Raw genomic sequence first — 21,098 nt, forward strand, 5'->3', positions numbered from 1 at the left:
ATGACTAGCCACTTCGGCCTCGGTCTTTCTATTTCTCCTAAATGAAAATTAGTCAGTCGTGAATGAGTAGCCAATAGATGCCTCAAACGTGTGCGAGTGCAGTGCATATTCATCTAATGTGAGCTCCAAAAGTATTAGGACAGTGACACAATATTTATGGAACCAAAAGTATTGGGACAAATTCACCTATGTGTATTAAAGTAGTCAAAGTTTAGTATTTGGTCCCATATTCCTAGCACACAATGATTAAATCAAGCTTGCGACTACATTTGCTGTTTTTGTTTTGGTGGTGTTTCAGATTAGTTTGTGCCCAATTGAAATGAATGGTAAATAATGTATTGTGTCATTTTTGACTAAGAATAAGAATGTTTATTAACACTGCCACATTAATGAGTGAGAATGTTACAGATGCAAAAATATCATACCCCACAATTTTTTTTACAAAATGTTTACCTCCCCTCTTATTGTAATGGTGATAGATGGTGATGTGTTGTGGGTATGATATTTGTGCGTCTGTAACATTCTCACTCATCATTATTCACGATTCATTCAGGCCTATCCGTAATCGTGGTAGCTAGCATCTACATTCATGTAGAAGTGACTCCAAAATGACATAATACAGCATCTGTAACACAACCAAGAACAAACAGAAAATGCATCCAACACGTTTGTAGAGTCACAAGCTTTGATGTAGTCATTGCGTGCTAGGAATATGGGATCAAATACTCAACTTTTAACTACTTTAATACACAAGTGAATTTGTGGTCCCCTAAAATTGGGAGACTGTAAAAGTGCTGTAATTTCTAAACGGTTCACCCGATATTGATGAAAAAACCCTCAAATTAAAGCTGACAGTCTGCACTCCACATAGTCAGTCATTGTATCATTTCAAATCCAAAGTTCTGGAGTACAGAGCCAAAACAACAAAACAATTGTCACTGTCCCAATACGTTTGGAGCTCACTGTGTCACTCATTGACCACCAGATGTATTTGTTGTTTACTCTGGCTGTGTTTTACAAGTACACAAGGTTCTGATTGGACTGTGATGGTTTGGCCTAATTATTAATTTCTGAGGGGCTTGCGGTGCTCTAATGGTGTCCGGTCTGTGGTGAGAGGAGGGCGCTTGAGGTCAGGTCTCCCTGGACGGGACAGAAACGAGGTTCGGAGGGATCAAAGAAAAAAAAATACTTGCTTCTTGGCAATTAAACAAAGCAAGAGAACCAAAATAACATTCCTCCCCAAATGTAGAGCCCCAGTCCTGCGGCTCGCTGTCAAGATTATAGAGTGGAGGATGGAAAAATAGTTTTTGTGTTTATTTTTCAGACTAGGGCTTTTTAGTGCGTCACAGCCGACTTTGCTCCAGTTGAGGAGGAGTCCTCTGTCTCTGTGTATCACTTCACTTATTTTAAGTCCAGATGCTATTTTAAGGAGACACTGCAATGATTAACATACTTATGAAGCAAGTGTTGGTTAGGTGGGGGGTGACTGACACACCTTGTCATCCATCATGTGCCCTGGCCCTATTACACTGTATTTTGCTTGGATTTCATCCCTAATTGAAAATGAACGAGTGGATGTTTTTGAATCAATTAGTCAGAAGTACACAGCACAAACTCTCTCCGTTGGTTGATATGGGTGTGCTCTTATTTGTCGTCATCAGCCCCCTTGGTAGATGATAACTGAGTAACCCTCTCCCCTCTTTCTCTCTCCAGGTAAAGACCGTGTCTTCAACACTCCTCTGTGTGAGCAAGGCATTGTAGGATTTGGAATCGGTGCGGCGGTTGCCGGCGCCACGGCCATCGCTGAGATCCAGTTTGCCGACTACATTTACCCTGCCTTCGACCAGGTGAGCCAGTCTGAGTGCTCTCTGTTCATAAAGTGTAATTTCTCAGTCACTTGTTTGCCTGTTTGATTACACAGATGGTTTTATTTGTTATCATAACCCAGCCTCTCGTGTGACGGGAACAGATTTGATCAGGGACTACTGGAATCCATTTCCCATTTCTGCTTCTCTCATGCGTATATGTTTTCACCCACCAACAAACACCTGCCTCATTTGCATCCATGTCAATCTTGTGTTATTAGTGTAAATATAATATTTTCTCCAGTGAGTTCTCTGCTCATATGTGATTAGGCTTCCACATAATCAAGTTGTAATCAAACGCTGTCAAAAAAAGCAAAACATTTATAATTGAGGTGCAATTTGGCCAGATGCCAACCACACATTAGCTTTTAACGCTATCTGCTGACGCATTTCTACTCTAAATAGCAAACACGCGCACACACACTACTCTCCTCTCTCTCTTTACTCTCAGTTAAAACGAGGGAGTCCAAAATGGCCCCCAGAGATGCATAAAATCCAGAAAGAAGTGTCTTTCTGAATATTGGATGAAATAGAGCCTTGGACACCATCAGTGGAAGGGTCAGGTTCTGTCAACCGTGAATACGTAGGGGGAAAATAGTTCTGAAATCCAGTTCCGAGGTACTTTATATTATAGTCGGAATGTATTGGCAAGTAATATATTAACTACAGACCAAAAAGACCCCTCAGAACCTGTGGTCTTTAATATACTGCTCAAAAAAATAAAGGGAACACTTAAACAACACAATGTAACTCCAAGTCAATCACACTTCTGTGAAATCAAACTGTCCACTTAGGAAGCAACACTGATTGACAATACATTTGACATGCTGTTGTGCAAATGGAATAGACAACAGGTGGAAATTATTGGCAATTAGCAAGGCACCCCCAATAAAGGAGTGGTTCTGCAGGTGGTAACCACAGACCACTTCTCAGTTCCTATGCTTCCTGGCTGATGTTTTGGTCACTTTTGAATGCTGGTGGTGCTTTCAATCTAGTGGTAGCATGAGATGGAGTCTACAACTCACACAAGTGGCTCAGGTAGTGCAGCTCATCCAGGATGGCACATCAATGCGAGCTGTGGCAAGAAGGTTTGCTGTGTCTGTCAGCGTAGTGTCCAGAGCATGGAGGCGCTACCAGGAGACAGGCCAGTACATCAGGAGACGTGGAGGAGGCCGTAGGAGGGCAACAACCCAGCAGCAGGACCGCTACCTCCGCCTTTGTGCAAGGAGGAGCAGGAGGAGCACTGCCAGAGCCCTGCAAAATGACCTCCAGCAGGCCACAAATGTGCATGTGTCTGCTCAAACGGTCAGAAACAGACTCCATGAGGGTGGTATGAGGGCCCGACGTCCACAGGTGGGGGTGTGCTTACAGCCCAATACCGTGCAGGACGTTTGGCATTTGCCAGAGAACACCAAGATTGGCAAATTCGCCACTGGCGCCCTGTGCTCTTCACAGATGAAAGCAGGTTCACACTGAGCACATGTGACAGACGTGACAGAGTCTGGAGACGCCGTGGAGAACGTTCTGCTGCCTGCAACATCCTCCAGCATGACCGGTTTGGCGGTGGGTCAGTCATGGTGTAGGGTAGCATTTCTTTGGGGGGCCGCACAGCCCTCCATGTGCTCGCCAGAGGTAGCCTGACTGCCATTAGGTACCGAGATGAGATCCTCAGACCCCTTGTGAGACCATATGCTGGTGCGGTTGGCCCTGGGTTCCTCCTAATGCAAGACAATGCTGGACCTCATGTGGCTGGAGTGTGTCAGCAGTTCCTGCAAGAGGAAGGCATTGATGCTATGGACTGGCCCGCCCGTTCCCCAGACCTGAATCCAATTGAGCACATCTGGGACATCATGTCTCGCTCCATCCACCAACGCCACGTTGCACCACAGACTGTCCAGGAGTTGGCGGATGCTTTAGTCCAGGTCTGGGAGGAGATCTCTCAGGAGACCATCCGCCACCTCATCAGGAGCATGCCCAGGCGTTGTAGGGAGGTCATACAGGCACGTGGAGGCCACACACACTACTGAGCCTCATTTTGACTTGTTTTAAGGACATTACATCAAAGTTGGATCAGCCTGTAGTGTGGTTTTCCACTTTAATTTTGAGTGTGACTCCAAATCCAGACCTTCATGGGTTGATAAATTGGATTTCCATTGATTATTTTTGTGTGATTTTGTTGTCAGCACATTCAACTATGTAAAGAAAAAAAGTATTTAATAAGATTATTTCATTCATTCAGATCTAGGATGTGTTATTTTAGTGTTCCCTTTATTTTTTTGAGCAGTGTAGTTTTTCGTGGTGGGTAAGGTCAATTGTTGTGTGGTAATATTTGATATAAGTGTTTACTAGAGGTCGACCGATTTTATTATTTTTCAATACCGCTACCGATTTATTGGAGGATCAAAAAAAGCCGACTCCGATTAATCGGTCAGTTTTTATATAGATAGATATATTTGTAATAATGACAATTACAACAATACTGAATGAACAATTAACACTTTTTTATTTGAACTTAATACATAAATAAAATCAATTTAGTCTCAAATAAATAATGAAACTTGTTCCATTTGGTTTAAATAATGCAATAACACAGTGTTGGAGAATAAAGTAAAAGTGCAATATGTGCCATGTAAAAAAGCTAACGTTTAAGTTCCTTGCTCAGAACATGAGAACATATGAAAGCTGGTGGTTCCTTTTAACATGAGTCTTCGATATTCCCAGTTAAGAAGTTTTAGGTTGTAGTTATTATAGGAATTATGACGCGTCAACTATTTCTCTCTATACCATTTGTATTTCATATACCTTTGACTATTGGATGTTCTTACAGGCACTTTAGTATTGCCAGCCTAATCTCGGGAGTTGATAGGCTTGAAGTCATAAACAGCGCTGTGCAGCAAGCATTGCTAAGAACTGCTGGCAAACGCAGTAAAGTGCTGTTTGAATGAATGCTTACGAGCCTGCTGCTGCCTTTCACCGCTCAGTCAGACTGCTCTATCAAATATCAAGTCATAGACTTAATTATAATATAATAAACACACAGAAATACGAGCCTTTGGTCATTAATATGGTCAAATCCGGAAACTATCAATTCGAAAACAAAAAGTTTATTCTTTCAGTGAAATACGGAACTGTTCCGTATTTTATCGAACCCTAAGTCTAAATATTGCTGTTACATTGCACAACTTTCAATGTTATGTCATAATTTTGTAAAATTCTGGCAAATTAAATGGTCTTTGTTAGGAAGAAATGGTCTTCACACAGTTCGCAATGAGCCAGGCGCCCAAACTGCTGCATATACCCTGACTCTGCTTGCACTGAATGCAAGAGAAGTGACAATTTCCCTAGTTAAAATTGCCTGCTAACGAATTTCTTTTAACTAAATATGCAGGTTTAAATATACTTCTGTGTATTGCTTTTAAGAAAGGCATTGATGTTTATGGTTAGGTATATTTTGTACAACGATTGTACTTTTTTCGCGAATGCGCTTTTGTTATCATCACCTGTTTGGAAAAGTTGAAGTAGGCTGTGATTCGATGATAAATTAACAGGCACCGCATTGATTATATGCAACGCAGGACAAGCTAGTTAACCTAGTAATATCATCAACCGTGTGTAGTCCACTAGTGATTATGTGAAGATTGATTGTTTTTTTATAAAATAAGTTTAATGCTAGCTAGCAACTTACCTTGGCTCCTTGCAGCCACAAGGTTCTTTTGATGCTGCACTCGTGTAACAGGTGGTCAGCCTGCCACGCTGTCTCCTCGAGGATGACGATGTAATCAGCCATAATCGGCTTCAAAAAAGGCCAATTACGATTGTTATGAAAACTTGAAATCGGCACTAATTAATCTGCCATGCTGATTAATCGGTCGACCTCTAGTATCTAGTATTTGCTGTGCGTTTGGAAAGTATTCAGACCCCTTCACTTTTTCCACATTTTTGTTATGTTACAGCCTTATTATAAAATGGAAAAAATATATATTTTTCCTCATCAATCTACACAGAATACCCCATAATGACAAAGTAAAAACACGCCTTGAGACATTTTTGGAAACGTATAAAAACCCCAGAAATACATTATTTTCATAAGTATTCGTACCCTTTGCTATGAGACTCGAAATTGTGCTCAAATGCACCCTGTTTCCATTGGTCATCCTTGAGCTGTTTTAACAACTTGATTGGAGTCCACCGGTGGTAAATTAAATTGCTTGGACATGATTTGGAAAGGCGCGCACACACACCTGTCTATATAAGGCCCCATAGTTGACAGTGCATGTCAGAACAAAAAACAAGCCATGACGTCGAAGGAATTGTCCGTAGAGTTCCGAGCTTTCTGGGAAAGGGTACCAAAAAAATTCTGCAGCATTGAAGGTCCCCAAGAACACCGTGGCCTCCATCATTCTTAAATGGAAAAAGTTTGGAACCACCAAAACTCTTCCTCTTAGAGCTGGCTGCCCGGCCAAACTGAGCAATCGTGGGAGAAGGGCCTTGGTCAGGGAGGTGACCAAGAACCCAATGGTCACTCTGACAACGCTCAAGAGTTCCTCTGTGGAGATGGGAGAACCTTCCAGAAGGACAACCATCTCTGTAGTACTCCAACAATCAGGCCTTTATGGTAGAGTGGCCAGACGGAAGCCACTCCACAGTAAAAGGAACATGACAGCCCGCTTGCAGTTTGCCAAAAGGCACCTAAAGGACTCTCAGACCATGAGAAACAAAATTCTCTGGTCTGATGAAACCAAAATTGAACTCTTTGGCCTGAAAGCCAAGCATCACGTCTGGAGGAAACCTGGCAGCATCCTTACGGTAAAGCATGGTGGTGGCAGCATCATGCTGTAGGGATGTTTTTCAGCAGCAGGGACTAGGAGACTAGTCAGGATCGAGGGAAAGACGAACAGAGCAAAGTACAGAGAGAACCTTGATGAAAACCTGCTCAGGAGCTCAGACTGGGGTGATGGTTCACCTTCCAACAGGACATCAACCCGAAGTACATAGCCAAGACAATGCAGGAGTGGCTTCGGGACGAGTCTGTGAATGTCTTTGAGTGGCCCAGCCAGAGCTCGGACTTGAACCCAATCGAACATCTCTGGAGAGACCTGAAAATAGCTGTGCAGTGACGCTCCCCATCCAACCTGACAAAGCTTGAGAGGATCTGCTGAGAAGAATGGCAGAAACTCCCCAAATACAGGTGTGCCAAGCTTGTAGCATCATACCCAAGAAGACTCGATGCTGTAATCGCTGCCAAAGGAGCTTCAACAAAGTACTGAGTAAAGAGTCTGAATACTTTATATAAATGTGATATTCCAGTTTTTAAAATGTTTTAATACATTTGCACAAAAAAAAAAGTGCCTGTTATTGCTTTGTCATTATGGGATATTGTGTGTCAAATGGCCACCCAGACTATTTACATTGACACTCCCTTTGTTTTTACACTGCTGCTACTTGCTGTTTATTATCTATAAATAGTTACTGTACCCCTACCTACATGTACAAATGACCTCAACTAACCTTTACCCCCGCACATTGACTCAGTACCAGTACCCCTTGTATATAGCCTCTTTATTTTGTTGTTACTTTTTATTTTTTACTTTAGTTTATTTAGAAAATATTTTCTTAACTCCTTTTTTTTCCCCCAACGGCATTGTTGTTGTTAAGGGCTTGTAGGTAAACATTTCACGGTAAGGTCTACACCTGTATGTTTGGCGCATGTGACAAATACAATTTGATTTGAGATCGATGAGGGGAAAAAACTATTTTAATACATTTTAGAGTAAGGCTGTAGCGTAACAAAATGTGGAGAAAGTCAATGGGTCTGAATACTTTCTGAATGCATTGTGAATATGCTCAGTGTACAAAACATTAAGAACACCTTACTTATATTGAGTTGCCCTCAGAACAGACTCAATTTGTCGGGGCATGGAATCTACAAGGTGTCAAGTGTTCCACAGGGATGCTGGCCCATGTTGACTCCAATGCTTCCCACAGTTGTCAAGTTGGCTGGATGTCCTTTTGGGGGTAGACCATTCTTGATACACACTGGAAGCTGTTGAGTGTGAAAAACCCATCAGCGTTGCTGTTCTTGACACAAACCGATGCACCTGGCAATTACTACATTTACATTTAAGTCATTTAGCAGACGCTCTTATCCAGAGCGACTTACAAATTGGTGCATTCACCTTATGATATCCAGTGGAACAACCACTTTACAATAGTGCATCTAAATCTTTTAAGGGGGGGGGGGGGTTAGAAGGATTACTTTATCCTATCCTAGGTATTCCTTAAAGAGGTGGGGTTTCAGGTGTCTCCGGAAGGTGGTGATTGACTCCGCTGTCCTGGCGTCGTGAGGGAGCTTGTTCCACCATTGGGGTGCCAGAGCAGCGAACAGTTTTGACTGGGCTGAGCGGAACTGTGCTTCCTCAGAGGAAGGGGGGCCAGCAGGCCAGAGGTGGATGAACGCAGTGCCCTTGTTTGGGTGTAGGGCCTGATCAGAGCCTGAAGGTATGGAGGTGCCGTTCCCTTCACAGCTCCGTATGCAATCACCATGGTCTTGTAGCGGATGCGAGCATCAACTGGAAGCCAGTGGAGAGAGCGGAGGAGCGGGGTGACGTGAGAGAACTTGGGAAGGTTGAACACCAGACGGGCTGCGGCGTTCTGGATGAGTTGTAGGGGTTTAATGGCACAGGCAGGGAGCCCAGCCAACAGCGAGTTGCAGTAATCCAGACGGGAGATGACAAGTGCCTGGATTAGGACCTGCGCCGTACTACCATACCGCGTTCAGAGACACTTAAATATTTTGTCTTGCCCATTCACCCTCTGAATGGCACACACAAACAATCCATGTCTCAAGGCTTAAAAATATATTTTTTAACTTGTCCCCTTCATCTACACTGATTTGAAGTGGATTTAACAAGTGACATCAATAAGGGGTCGATCATAGCTTTCACCTGGATTCATTTCGTCAGTCTGTCATGGAAAGAGCAGGTGTTCTCAATATTTACCTCACATGCGACCCTGTATTAAGACAATGCAATTGGCCTAATTCAAGTGTTTATCTGACTCCGTTTAACATTTATTGTGAAATCAAGTATTATGGAATGGTCATGAACTCATGATAAGCGAATATCAAAGCAAGTATTATTTAATAGCTTCACATACAAGGCAATACTGACATTAACAAAGCATAATTCTAGTCATATACATCTTAAGGTTAACTAACTTACGAGACAAAGCATGAACTAAGCAGACCTACTCAGGGCATGGGCCTGGGTAGCTCACAAAATAAAAAAAAGTCCATACAACCTTATTCCATGGGCAGGATACAGGAGAAGAGCAAGAACAACAGATCTTCATCCCATTTATTACCAGATATATTCAAAAATCAATTGTTGACTAAACCAAACTAAGATATTGCATCAAACCAGCCAACATCCTCTAGGAAGTGGGTCACATCTATGTGTGATGACCTGAGGGGGTGGGCTGGGTAGGACAATTTTATACAGTGTCGACAGAGGTCACACTGAGCAACTACAAGTAACAATAGAGATCAGACATCCATCTAGATGTCATCTGAATACAACTCTGAAGCTAAGTTGTATATAGAATAACACTATTGCAGCCATGTTTGGTACCTTACACACATTTTTGTAGTCAATTCTCTGGTTTCTGTTGGAGAGGTTTGGCCCCTCTTAGGTGGGAAGGGCGTACTGGTCCTTGGGCATTGTCTTTTTGTGTTTTGCTGACCCATTTGCCATGCAGCCGAAGGTGACAGAGAGCCGTAAATTAAGGCCGTGCCTACACAATCATGTGAGGTCCAAGTCTTTCTGTTGTGGGAGACTGAGGTATTGTTATGAATGTCTAGCTCTGACTGACCAACTTAATGAGTGGTGATCTTATTATTCATGTCTCTCGGTCTATCTGTCTTCAGATTGTAAACGAAGCAGCCAAGTACCGCTATCGCTCCGGCAACCTATTTGACTGCGGGAACCTCACCATCCGGGCGCCGTGGGGCTGCGTGGGCCACGGCTCGCTCTACCATTCCCAGAGTCCAGAGGCCTTCTTCGCCCACTGCCCAGGCATCAAGGTTAGACACTCATCCCTATCGCCTTCCCTCCCTCTCTCCCCCCCATCCCATCCTCCACTCGCTCACTTCTCCACCTCACCTGTACTCGGTACTCTTAAAGCACCTTATAATATGATTCACCCCCCCACCATCATCAAAGGAATACAAGCCTAAAGTTCTCCTACGCAGCCAAGCACCACAGCATCAGTTGGCGCTTTACAGCCATTGTCAGTACAGTAAACATCCTCCGTTGTCTTTTTCAAAGGTCAAGGTAATAAACACTGCAAGGGGTTCAGAGAAGGCTCAAATGTCTAGCTCGGATATAGAGGAAGCCGGCTTCTGCGTTCCACCCAGTTGCACATCATCTGTGTCGTTTGTTTGCGTACCAGTTCAATAGTATGGTCTGTGTTGGTACAGAAACGCCCTATTTGCACTACTAAGTCAAGGCAAGCTGGACTGTTGTCCTGTGTACACTCCCTTAACAGTTGCTGGAAGCGTGCTGAAAAAGGACAACGTTATAAGAAAATGTCCGAACAGTTCAGGTTGGCACGATAGTGTGAAAGGGTAATGTACTATCTATGTATTTCACTCCAGGTTGTAATACCCAGAGGTCCGGTCCAGTGTAAGGGACTGCTGCTGTCGTGCATCGCAGATCAGAACCCCTGCATATTCTTCGAGCCCAAGATCCTCTATAGAGCAGCGGGTGAGTGAAGGAGTCCATCTGACCCAGGTGATGTGTGTTTGTAGGCGAGGTGTGTTTACAACAACACGTCTTTGCTCAGTTTCCTCAAGAATTCTCAATGGCCTTCTGTCAGCCTTTTCGTCTCCTTGGTGACATATGGATTGTTATTTTTGTGTGAGAACAGAACGGCAAACAAACTATGCCCTGGCTGCTTGGCTCTGGACTGAGTGTGAGTGAGTTCACCAGATTCAATCGCAAGTGTGAACCAGCTGGTCCAAATGGGCCGTAAACTGCTGACAGCCTCTGGCCTGGCCTGTGTCCGTCCTCTGGTTGGCTGTCCTCTCTGGCCTCAGGCACCTGCCTCTGGTCTACATCGTTTTTTTTTTACCTTTAGAGCAGGGATAGACGGCCTTCACAACTGAATGTCCTCTTAACAAAGCCTATAAGTTCCACACATTGATAGCTTTGGGTGATAAGAGTCAAATAAATGAAGTTGTGAGATACTCAAGCTGACTGTTGACTGTTTTGATTAAGGCATTAGAAAGTGATTATGCCCAGAACATTATTTTTCTTCTCAGGTGTTGAAACCACTCGGTCCAAACAAGCCTTATGTCCGTCTTTCCCTCCGTCTCTTCTGGGATTGTGTTAAGCTCTGTTTAATCAAATCTCCCTTTACCATACAGGGCTCTACATACAGGGCTACCCACTGGCCTAGGAAGTTTTGGAGACCGCCCGGGCCAGTCAGTCATCTACGTCAGTGGCCCACTTGGTCCAGTGAAAGAAATATTGTAATAATGCTATTTTCAATCTACATAACTGATGAAAAAACAGACGAAACGGACACCTATCCCGACGCTGTTACTTCATTATGTCGATTATTCATGACATGCACGCCACACACAGCCCTGCGGAGTAATCTGTCTGGTAGTAAGAGCATGCAGCTCTCAACAGCTAGTTGCGTGGAGCGGCTCACAGAGTGAATATGGCAAGACAGCTTGTGTGACTGACACTTTGCTCCATCGTGGTATGCACGACACACAGACACAGACACCAACAAACCGGTTGCGTGAGGAACCTCCACCAGAAATGGATATTAGAAAAGATTTCCCTTTACTTAGCCTCTGCCCAGGTTTTCAACAGTATTATCTTTCGTCATGATTCGTCCAGTTGTAGCATGTGATTTCGCACTATAGCCCAATGGTGGTTTTAGCTGAGTTTTTGTTACACGTTTATTTAAAAAAATAATCATTTGAGGCGGGCAATAGGGGAGCGATACCATCGTATATCATGTACATAGTCACGATAGGTCAAAGATTGACTTAGCCCAACCCTAGATTACGTAACAAAGTAAACAGAGAGGCAACACACAATAGGCAGTAGTTATACGACTAACTATGAATAACAGTATACACGTCACGCGACTCACTTGGTGCACGCACACCATCCCACAAGTCCACAGAGATATGGAGGAGTCCAGTTGTGTTGGGCAGGGCTGAGGTGTAGGAGCTTGCTTGAAGGAGACTGTAGTGTGAGCCCTGGAGAGTCATAAGGGTTTCTGCCCCCCCTAGCAACTGCCCTAGCTACTTGCTTGACAACCAATCAGGGCCAGGTCACCCAGGTCAGAGAGTTTGAGAGGTCAGTTTATGGTACCCATAGACTTTAAGACACCACTCCTGGTTGGATGGGGAGTGGAGTGTGCAACTTGAAAGGGTTGTGGGGTGCTGATAAGAGGCACTGTCACGGAATTCGTAACACTTTTTTTAAAAAAAATTTTTTATTTCACCTTTATTTAACCAGGTAGGCCAGTTGAGAACAAGTTCTCATTTACAACTGCGACCTGGCCAAGATAAAGCAAAGCAGTGCGACACAAACAGAGTTACACATGGGATAAACAAACGTACAGTCAATAACACAATAGAAAAAGAAAAATCTATATACAGTGTGTGCAAATGTAGTAAGATTAGGGAGGTAAGGCAATAAATAGGCCAATAGTGGCGAAATAATTACAATTTAGCATTAACAGTTGAGTGATAGATGTGCAGAAGATGATGTGCAAGTAGAGATACTGGGGTGCAAAGGAGAAAAAAATAAATAACAATATGGGGATGAGGTAGTTGGGTGGGCTATTTACAGATGGGCTGTGTACAGGTGCAAACTGCTCTGACAGCTGATGCTTAAAGTTAGTGAGGGAGATATAAGTCTCCAACTTCAGTGACTTTTGCCATTCGTTCCCGTCATTGGCAGCAGAGAACTGGAAGGAAAGGCGGCCAAAGGAGGTGTTGGCTTTGGGGAGGACCAGTGAAATGTACCTGCTGGAGCGTGTGCTACGAGTGGGTGTTGCTATGGTGACCAGTGAGCTGAGATAAGGCGGGGCTTTACCTAGCAAAGACTTATAGATGACCTGGAGCCAGTGGGTTTGGCGACGAATATGAAGCAAGGGCCAGCCAACGAGAGCATACAGGTCGCAGTGGTGGGTAGTATATGGGGCTTTGGTGACAAAACGGATGGCACTGTGATAGACTACATCCAATTTGCTGAGTAGAGTGTTGGAGGCTATTTTGTAAATGACATCGCCGAAGTCAAGGATCGGTAGGATAGTCAGTTTTACAGGGTATGTTTAGCAGCATAAGTGAAGGAGGCTTTGTTGCGAAATAGGAAGCCGATTCTAGATTTAATTTTGGATTGGAGATCTCTTAATGTGAGTCTGGAAGGAGAGTTTACAGTCTAACCAGATACCTAGGTATTTGTAGTTGTCCACATATTCTAAGTCAAAGCCGTCCAGAGTAGTGATGATCGATGGGCGGGGGGTGCAGGCAGCGATCGGTTGAAGAGCATGCACTTAGTTTTACTTGCATTTAAAAACAGTTGGAGGCCATGGAAGGAGAGTTGTATGGCATTGAAGCTCATCTGGAGGTTTGTTAACACAGTGTCCAAAGAAGGGCCAGAAGTATACAGAATGGTGTCATCTGCGTAGAGGTGGATCAGAGAATCACCAGCAGTAAGAGCGACATCATTAATATATATACAGAACACTATGCTACATTTTGCTAAATGCGGATAGCTATGCTGTCATCAATGTGCAGTTTATGATGTTGTCATTACGTTAGCGTGAGTGTATGCTTCCAAATTGTAGAATATAGGATATGTGGCAGTGTTGACTCATTTTGCACCTCTGCCATTTCTATGCATGTCTGAAGTGTTATTGCCTCAAGTGCAGGGGTCTCCAATTACATTCAACCCTGGGTTGATATTTCCTTGAGCGGATGGTCGGAGGGTGAGTACATAGTTATAAATAATGTCTACACTGCAAATTGACCGCAAGTATCCCAAACAGATATAGTATTTGACAAAAACAGAATAATTTCCAACCTTGATTACATTGCGATACGATCACATATGCCTCTATTTATGCGTGGGAATAGTAGTGAGCTTCCTAAATTAAAATAACTCAGATTTTCCTGGTGATTTTAGTCTTTATGTCCAAAGACAAATATTTTATTTTTGCAAAAAGAACTTGGGGATCCAAATAAAATCACCCGAGGGCCAAATTTGGCCTGTGGGCAGCCTATTGGAAAACCCAGCTCTAGTCGGACAGTAAAATGGTGAGGTGAGCTGTTAGTCACAGTAATATGGTTTAACAATCAAGTTGAATTCCGCCTCTTTAGGGCCTGCAAGGATATAATGTTTCAGTTTTGCAATGTTCTTGGCACAGAAAATCAGTTGCCACATTTATTTTTCCACGCCTTATCATTATTTTGGATGTCAAATTGTGTTTGATGCTTCTCAGGAAGTCAAGAGCAGCCTTCTTTCCTACTGCAGAGTAAATCATGAGTCATGACACTTACTGTCTCAGTCTCTCAAAATGTGAATGAAATAACGCCAGTTATATCCCTCAACAAAACCCAAAATCTTTCTTTCTGTAGGGTTTGTTTCATTTTCAGATGGACTAAACCCAGTTACTTGGAAGTACAGTGGGGTATGCAGGTCCAAATTGTGTACAGTGTCTATGACTCAGTGAGACTTAATCAAACTACGTCAGAGAGGGAGAGATTCGATGTGTTTCTGTGAGGAGAAAGACGCACTCTTGTCTGACTAAAATAGTTCCATGGTATACCACCTAATGGATATTTCTCTCCTTTCCTCTTCTCAAAATATCTCCTAGCTATGTTTCCCATAGCAAAATGACAACATTTTGTTCCCCCCCCCCAACAATCGCTCATCTGTTTCCCACAGGGCTCTCGGAACTGGTAGCAGTTAGGGAATGACTTTCATTTCCGAAAGCGCAGAAAGCACTACCTCGTGCCGGGTCCTAAATCCCTCTGAGCGATGCTTGTTTGGATGATGAGGTCATGTAATGTTTTTCATTGAAGCAGTCATTTTATTTTCTTACCAGCCAGAGGGGATGGAACCACAAGGACTGGCTTCATCAGGACCGTAGTTACAGTTGAAACGGAAGTTTACATACACTTGGGTTGGAGTCATTAAAACTATTTATTTTCAACCACTCCACAAAATTCTTGTTAACCTCTATGGGCTAGGTGGGACGCTAGCGTGCCACCCGTGGTGCACTCCATCAACAGCAGGTGCATTTCAAGAGCGGCAAATTTGAATCCAAATAAATGTCAAAATTCAAATTTTTCAAACATACAACTATTTTACACCCTTTGAAAGATAAACATCTCCTTAATCTAACCACGTTTTACGATTTCAAAAAGGTTTTACGGCGAAAGCATAAATTTAGAGTATGTTAGGACAGCACATTTACAAGAGTTGTGTGTAATGTTTTGTCAATTCAAAGACAGGGTCACCAAAACCATAAAACCAGCTAAAATGATGCACTAACCTTTTACAATCTCCATCAGATGACACTCCTAGGACATTATGTTAGACAATGCATGCATTTTTAGTTCTATCAAGTTCATATTTATATCCAAAAACAGCGTTTTACTATGGCATTGATGTTGAGGAAATCGTTTCCCTCCAATAACCGGCAGTCAAGTCAGCGTCACAAATTAAATAATTAAAATTAGAAAACATTGGTAAAATATTATATTGTCATTTAAAGAATTATAGATTTACATCTCTTGAACGCAATCAACTTGCCAGATTTAAAAATAACCTTACTGGGAAATCACACTTTGCAATAATCTGAGCACTGCGCCCAGAAAAATACGCGTTGCGATACAGACTAGACGTCATGTTGGGGAGATCTAAAATCGAAAATACTATGTAAATAATCCATTACCTTTGATTCTCTTCATCAGATGTCACTTCCAGGTATCACAGGTCCATAACGAATGTAGTTTTGTTCAAAAAAGCTCATCATTTATGTCCAAAAATCTCCGTCTTGTTAGCACATGATCTAAGCCAGCCGGACTTCTCGTCATGAACGAGGGGAAAAAATATATTTACGTTCGTTCAAACATGTCAAACGTTGTATAGCATAAATCATTAGGGCCTTTTTTAACCAGAACATGAATAATATTCAAGGTGGACGAATGCATACTCTTTTATAACGTATTGGAACGAGGGTACCCAACATGAACTCGCGCGCCAGGTGTCTAATGGGCCATCATCGTTCCATGGCTCTTGTTCGGTCAGATCTCCCTCCAGAAGACTCAAAACACTTTGTAAAGGCTGGTGACATCTAGTGGAAGCAATAGGAAGTGCCAAAATATTCCTCAGCGCCTGTGTTTTTCAATGGGATAAGTTTAAAGGTAATACAACACATCAGGTATCCACTTCCTGTCAGAAAATGTCTCAGGGTTTTGCCTGCCAAATGAGTTCTGTTATACTCACAGACACCATTCAAACAGTTTTAGAAACTTTAGAGTGTTTTCTATCCATATATAATAAGTATATGCATATTCTAGTTACTGGGTAGGATTAGTAACCAGATTAAATCGGGTACATTTTTTTTATCCAGACGTGCAAATGCTGCCCCCTAGCCCTAACAGGTTAACAAACTATAGTTTTGGCAAGTCGGTTAGGACATCTACTTTGTGCATGACGCAAGTAATTTTTCCAACAATTGTTTACAGACAGATTATTTCTCTTTTATAATTCACTGTATCACAATTCCAGTGGGTCAGAAGTTTACATACACTAAGTTGACTGTGCTTTTAAACAGCTTGGGAAAATCCAGAAAATTATGTCATGGCTTTAGAAGCTTCTGATAGGCTAATTGCCATCATTTGAGTCAGTTGGAGGTGTACCTGTGGATGTATTTCTAGGCCTACCTTCAAACTCAGTGCCTCTTTGCTTGAAATCAACCAAGACCTCAGAAAAACAATTGTAGTCTGGTTCATCGTTGAGAGCAACTTCCAAAAGCCTGAAGGTACCACGTTCATCTGTACAAACAATAGTACGCAAGTATAAACACCATGGGACCACGCAGCAGTCATACCGCTCAGGAAGGAGACACGTTCTGTCTCCTAGAGATGAACGTTCTTTGGTGCGAAAAGTGCAAATCAATCACAGAACAACAGCAAAGGACCTTGTGAAGATGCTGGAGGAAACGGGTACAAAAGTATCTATATCCACAGTAGAACAAGTCCTATATCGACGTAACCTGAAAGCCACTGCTCCAAAACCACCATAAAAAAGGCCAGACTGTTTGCAACTGCACATGGGGACAAAGATGGTACTTTTTTGGAGAAATGTCCCCTGGTCTGATGAAACAAAAATAGAACTGTTTGGCCATAATGAACATCGTTATGTTTGGAGGAAAAAGGGGAAGGCTTGCAAGCCGAAGAATACCGTCCCAATCGTGAAGCACGGGGGTGGCAGCATTATGTTGTGGGAGTGCTTTGCTGCAGGAGGGACTGGTGCACCTCACCAAATAGATGACATCATGAGGCAGGAAAATTATGTGGATATATTGAAGCAACATCTCAAGACATCAGTTAGGAAGTTAAAGCTTGGTCGCAAATGGGTCTTCCAAATGGACAATGACCCCAAGCATACTTCCAAAGTTGTGTCAAAATGGCTTAAGGACAACAAAGTCAAGGTATTGGAGTGGCCATCACAAAGCCCTGACCTCAATCCTATAGAAAATGTGTGAGGCAGAACTGGAAAAAGCATGTGCGAGTAAGGAGGCCTACAAACCTGACTATTTTCCACATCAGGAGGAATGGGCCAAAATTCACCCAACGTATTGTGGGAAGCTTGCGGAAGGCTACCTGAAATGTTTGACCCAAGTTAAACAATTTAAAGGCAATGCTACCAAATACTAATTGAGTGTATGTAAACTTCTGACCCACTGGGGATCTGATGAAAGAAATAAAAGCTGAAATAATCATTCTCTCTACTATTATTCTGATATTTCACATTCTTAAGACAAAGTGGTGATCCTAAAACAGGGAATTTTTACTAGGATTAAATGTCAGGAATTGTGAAAAACTGAGTTTAAATGTATTTGGCTAAGGTGTATGTAAACTTCTGACTTCAACTGTAAATGTAGGTTTGTTAGTGACAAAGATTGCCAATATTAAGCGAATATATTTTATGAAGACTGTTATACATCACCGTTGTCACGTGAGCTTATGATCTCACAGCTGGTTGTTGAGTGGACTTCCTTTAAGTGAATTGGGTACTTGATTTTGAAAAAGGCGATCACCACCTGACATTGGTCTTCTTGAGTAAGATTGGTCACAACTACTGTGAAATGACTGCTGTGTCACGGTCTGAAACGCAGAAGCTATGTACACCAGAGGAGGTTGATGAAATTCCATTATAAAGATCCCTGAATCAAGTCACCAGCAGCTCACTGGTTTGTTCGATGGTGGCAGGGGTTTTACGTGATGCTTGTTGTGGCTTTCTGTGTAAGCTTACTTGAGTAGATTTAGGAAAAACCTACGAATTTCAGCTTATTGTATGCTTGCATATTATAAGTATCTCAAGATGTTCCGAGAGAGAGTAATCGTTTGAAATTCCGTCACTGGAGTTTATTTTTATTTTGAACGAGTGCATTTTTCTTTTTCCAATCCACATCTTTCTGAATCACCCTGATGATTAGATGACTTGCTCTGAGAGATACTGATTAACCAAAATAAACACCACCTCATCCCTGACATCACTTCAATCTGGAAGCCATTTAATTGTAGATAAATGTCCCATGTGGCCTATAGGTGAATCTATCATTCACACCCCATTCAATCCATGATTCATTCAATCCATGATTCATTTGAACCATGTACCAGAACACACACTGACTTCAGGATTGGGTTGGAAAAAGGCTTGCCAGAGGTAGCTCTTTTCACTCATTTGAAATTGCTGACGATTCTTGAAGTCGGCAGCCTGTTTCTTAACCTCTAGAGGGGGAATGGGTGGAAGTCATCCCGACTGTTCTGGGAAGTGTATTGTGGAGTCGGAAACCGTAATGTCTCCCTTGAGTATCAATAGTACGCCCAATGACAGTTGCAGTTCATGTGTTACGATACAAGAGAGTTTTAAAGAGCACCAGTCTCCCCACTTAACACCCACACACACTTTCAGAAGGCCTTATCTTGCTTGTCAGGGTCAAACATGATGAGCGCCAAAGACCTGTGTAATGTTGTTACCACATAACTACATAATAGGCTATGTTGGTGCCTCAGGTTTTTGCCACCAAGTGTTTATGAACTCCAGGATTTCTACAAATAGGATGCTAAAGGGTTAGTCTCTTTGGAAAAGGATCCAAGAGAAAGTCTGATGCATGAATATAATGTCCATTGTGTGCGGAACACATTTTGAACTATATCCCATCCCGCAAATGTTTTGTTGTCCACATTGATCAGGATGACTAGCCTATTGTTGTTCACTAGATATTGTTAGTGCATAGATTTATTGTATTATTTATTATTATAATAATTAATAACGAAAGTAATAATATTTGCCATTCAGCAGACGCTGTTATCCAAAGCGACTTAGTCATACATGCATACATTTTATGTATTGGTGGTCCCGGGAATCGAACCCACTACCCTGGTGTTGCAAGCGTCATGCTCTACAGACATAGCTACAGAGGACCATAGAGAGGCGCACACAAGGCACCTCGTGATTGATGAGGTCTGGAAAAAGCATCTCAAATGGGCCAGAGACTTTGTTCCTAACTGGAAGCACAGATTGTAGGCTTTCATTTGTGAGTGTGCCGGTCATTTCCCTCGTCATCCTCTCCATCATTGAGCTCTACGGGCGGTTATGGACCATTGTTTGACAGCGTAACCACAGTTGGCCATAACAGAGTGATTTAATGTGTGTTCGGGATTGACCCCCAATCATATTCCTGTCGTGTGTAGTTCTGTAGTTGCATATGTGTATCAGGTCATGTTGGCCGTACGTATAAGATATTCTCCTTCACTGCACTGATCTGCAAGAATTTGCAAGATTAGCTTCCACCATAGGGTTTTCACCTGTCAAGTAATTTACAATCAGTGCAGATGAAGGGGAGGAGATGAGAGTACAGGTTTTGAAACAATTGAGATAGAGGTTGTGTTTGTTTTTTTCTTTTGTTTGTTTTGCAGTGGAGCAGGTCCCTACAGAGGCCTACACCATCCCACTTTCGCAGGCCGAGGTTATACAGGAAGGAAGTGACGTCACTCTGGTCGCGTGGGGAACACAGGTGAGACGTGGAAGAAGGAGCCGTGGGTTTGAGTCTACATACTCGAGCCATAGAGGAGATGGAGCTATACGTCTTCTTATGACTGTGCATGAGTCATGACCTTAGCCAGAAGTCATTGTTTATGGTTTGGAGGCGGGCAGAGTAGGGACATCCGCGTCACGTCTTCGGGTCTTTGACATTTTTAAGCCGACAGGGACGAGCCATGGATTTCCTCCTAGCTCCATCACAAGCCCACGCCTCTCAGCAGGGGCTTTCTCACCAGGGGTTGGTGGTTTATCGTGTCTACGCTGACGTCTCCGTTGGACCGACGCTGCTCCATGGTGTTAATAGTCCACGTCTACACAAGGCCTTCCATTGTCTTCAACTCCTGTCCCCCTGATTTATTTTCCTCAGGAGAGGATTATGGTCTCTATAGCGCTCTTGGTGTCGTTGCCCCTTACATAGATTCTGCTCACCCACTTAACGGGCTTAACCGTCCCAGAAAAATAGACTAATTTAGGTACAGCTGAAAAGCAGAGGGGGTCTAAGCCTGAGTGCCGGGAATGACTGGGAAATGAACTCCATCAAATCTGTCACTTTGCAAAGATGAAATATCCACCCAAGTAGTCGAAATCTGGGCTTTTTAAAACGCCACCCCATTACTCCGGTAATCCATCAGCCCTCCATGGACGAGCGAAAAGAAAACAACTCCCAGCGAGTGGAGCGGTCGGAACCGCGCCTGGGACCTGCAGTGAAGGCCTGCTAATGAGCGAAACAGAAGGGTTCATTTTGCTAGTCCTACTGTTTATATTGTAAAGTTTCATTTTATTGCACACTTTAAACCTGTTCATATCTTGACAGAAGTACTAGGCTCTGTCGTTGCTTCAGCAATATTCGGTATATTAGTAGTCA

The 21,098-nt window shown here is 42.9% G+C and overlaps 1 protein-coding gene across 2 annotated transcripts in view; it reads left to right on the forward strand.

Moving 5' to 3' along the window:
* LOC100194712 (2-oxoisovalerate dehydrogenase subunit beta, mitochondrial) overlaps nucleotides 1-21,098 on the forward strand; it is a 93,710-nt gene that overhangs the window by 18,926 nt on the left and 53,686 nt on the right. For both annotated transcript variants that reach the window (XM_082963488.1, XM_014168458.3), the window contains exons 4-7: nucleotides 1,714-1,847; nucleotides 9,790-9,945; nucleotides 10,519-10,627; nucleotides 20,110-20,207. In XM_082963488.1, coding sequence (XP_082819614.1) covers nucleotides 1,714-1,847; nucleotides 9,790-9,945; nucleotides 10,519-10,627; nucleotides 20,110-20,207 — 497 coding nt within the window. The remainder of the gene's footprint in view (nucleotides 1-1,713; nucleotides 1,848-9,789; nucleotides 9,946-10,518; nucleotides 10,628-20,109; nucleotides 20,208-21,098) is intronic.

The sequence above is a fragment of the Salmo salar genome, chromosome 02 (genome assembly GCF_965601325.2).
Source record: "Salmo salar chromosome 02, fSalSal1, whole genome shotgun sequence".
Taxonomy (NCBI): Eukaryota; Metazoa; Chordata; class Actinopteri; order Salmoniformes; family Salmonidae; genus Salmo; species Salmo salar.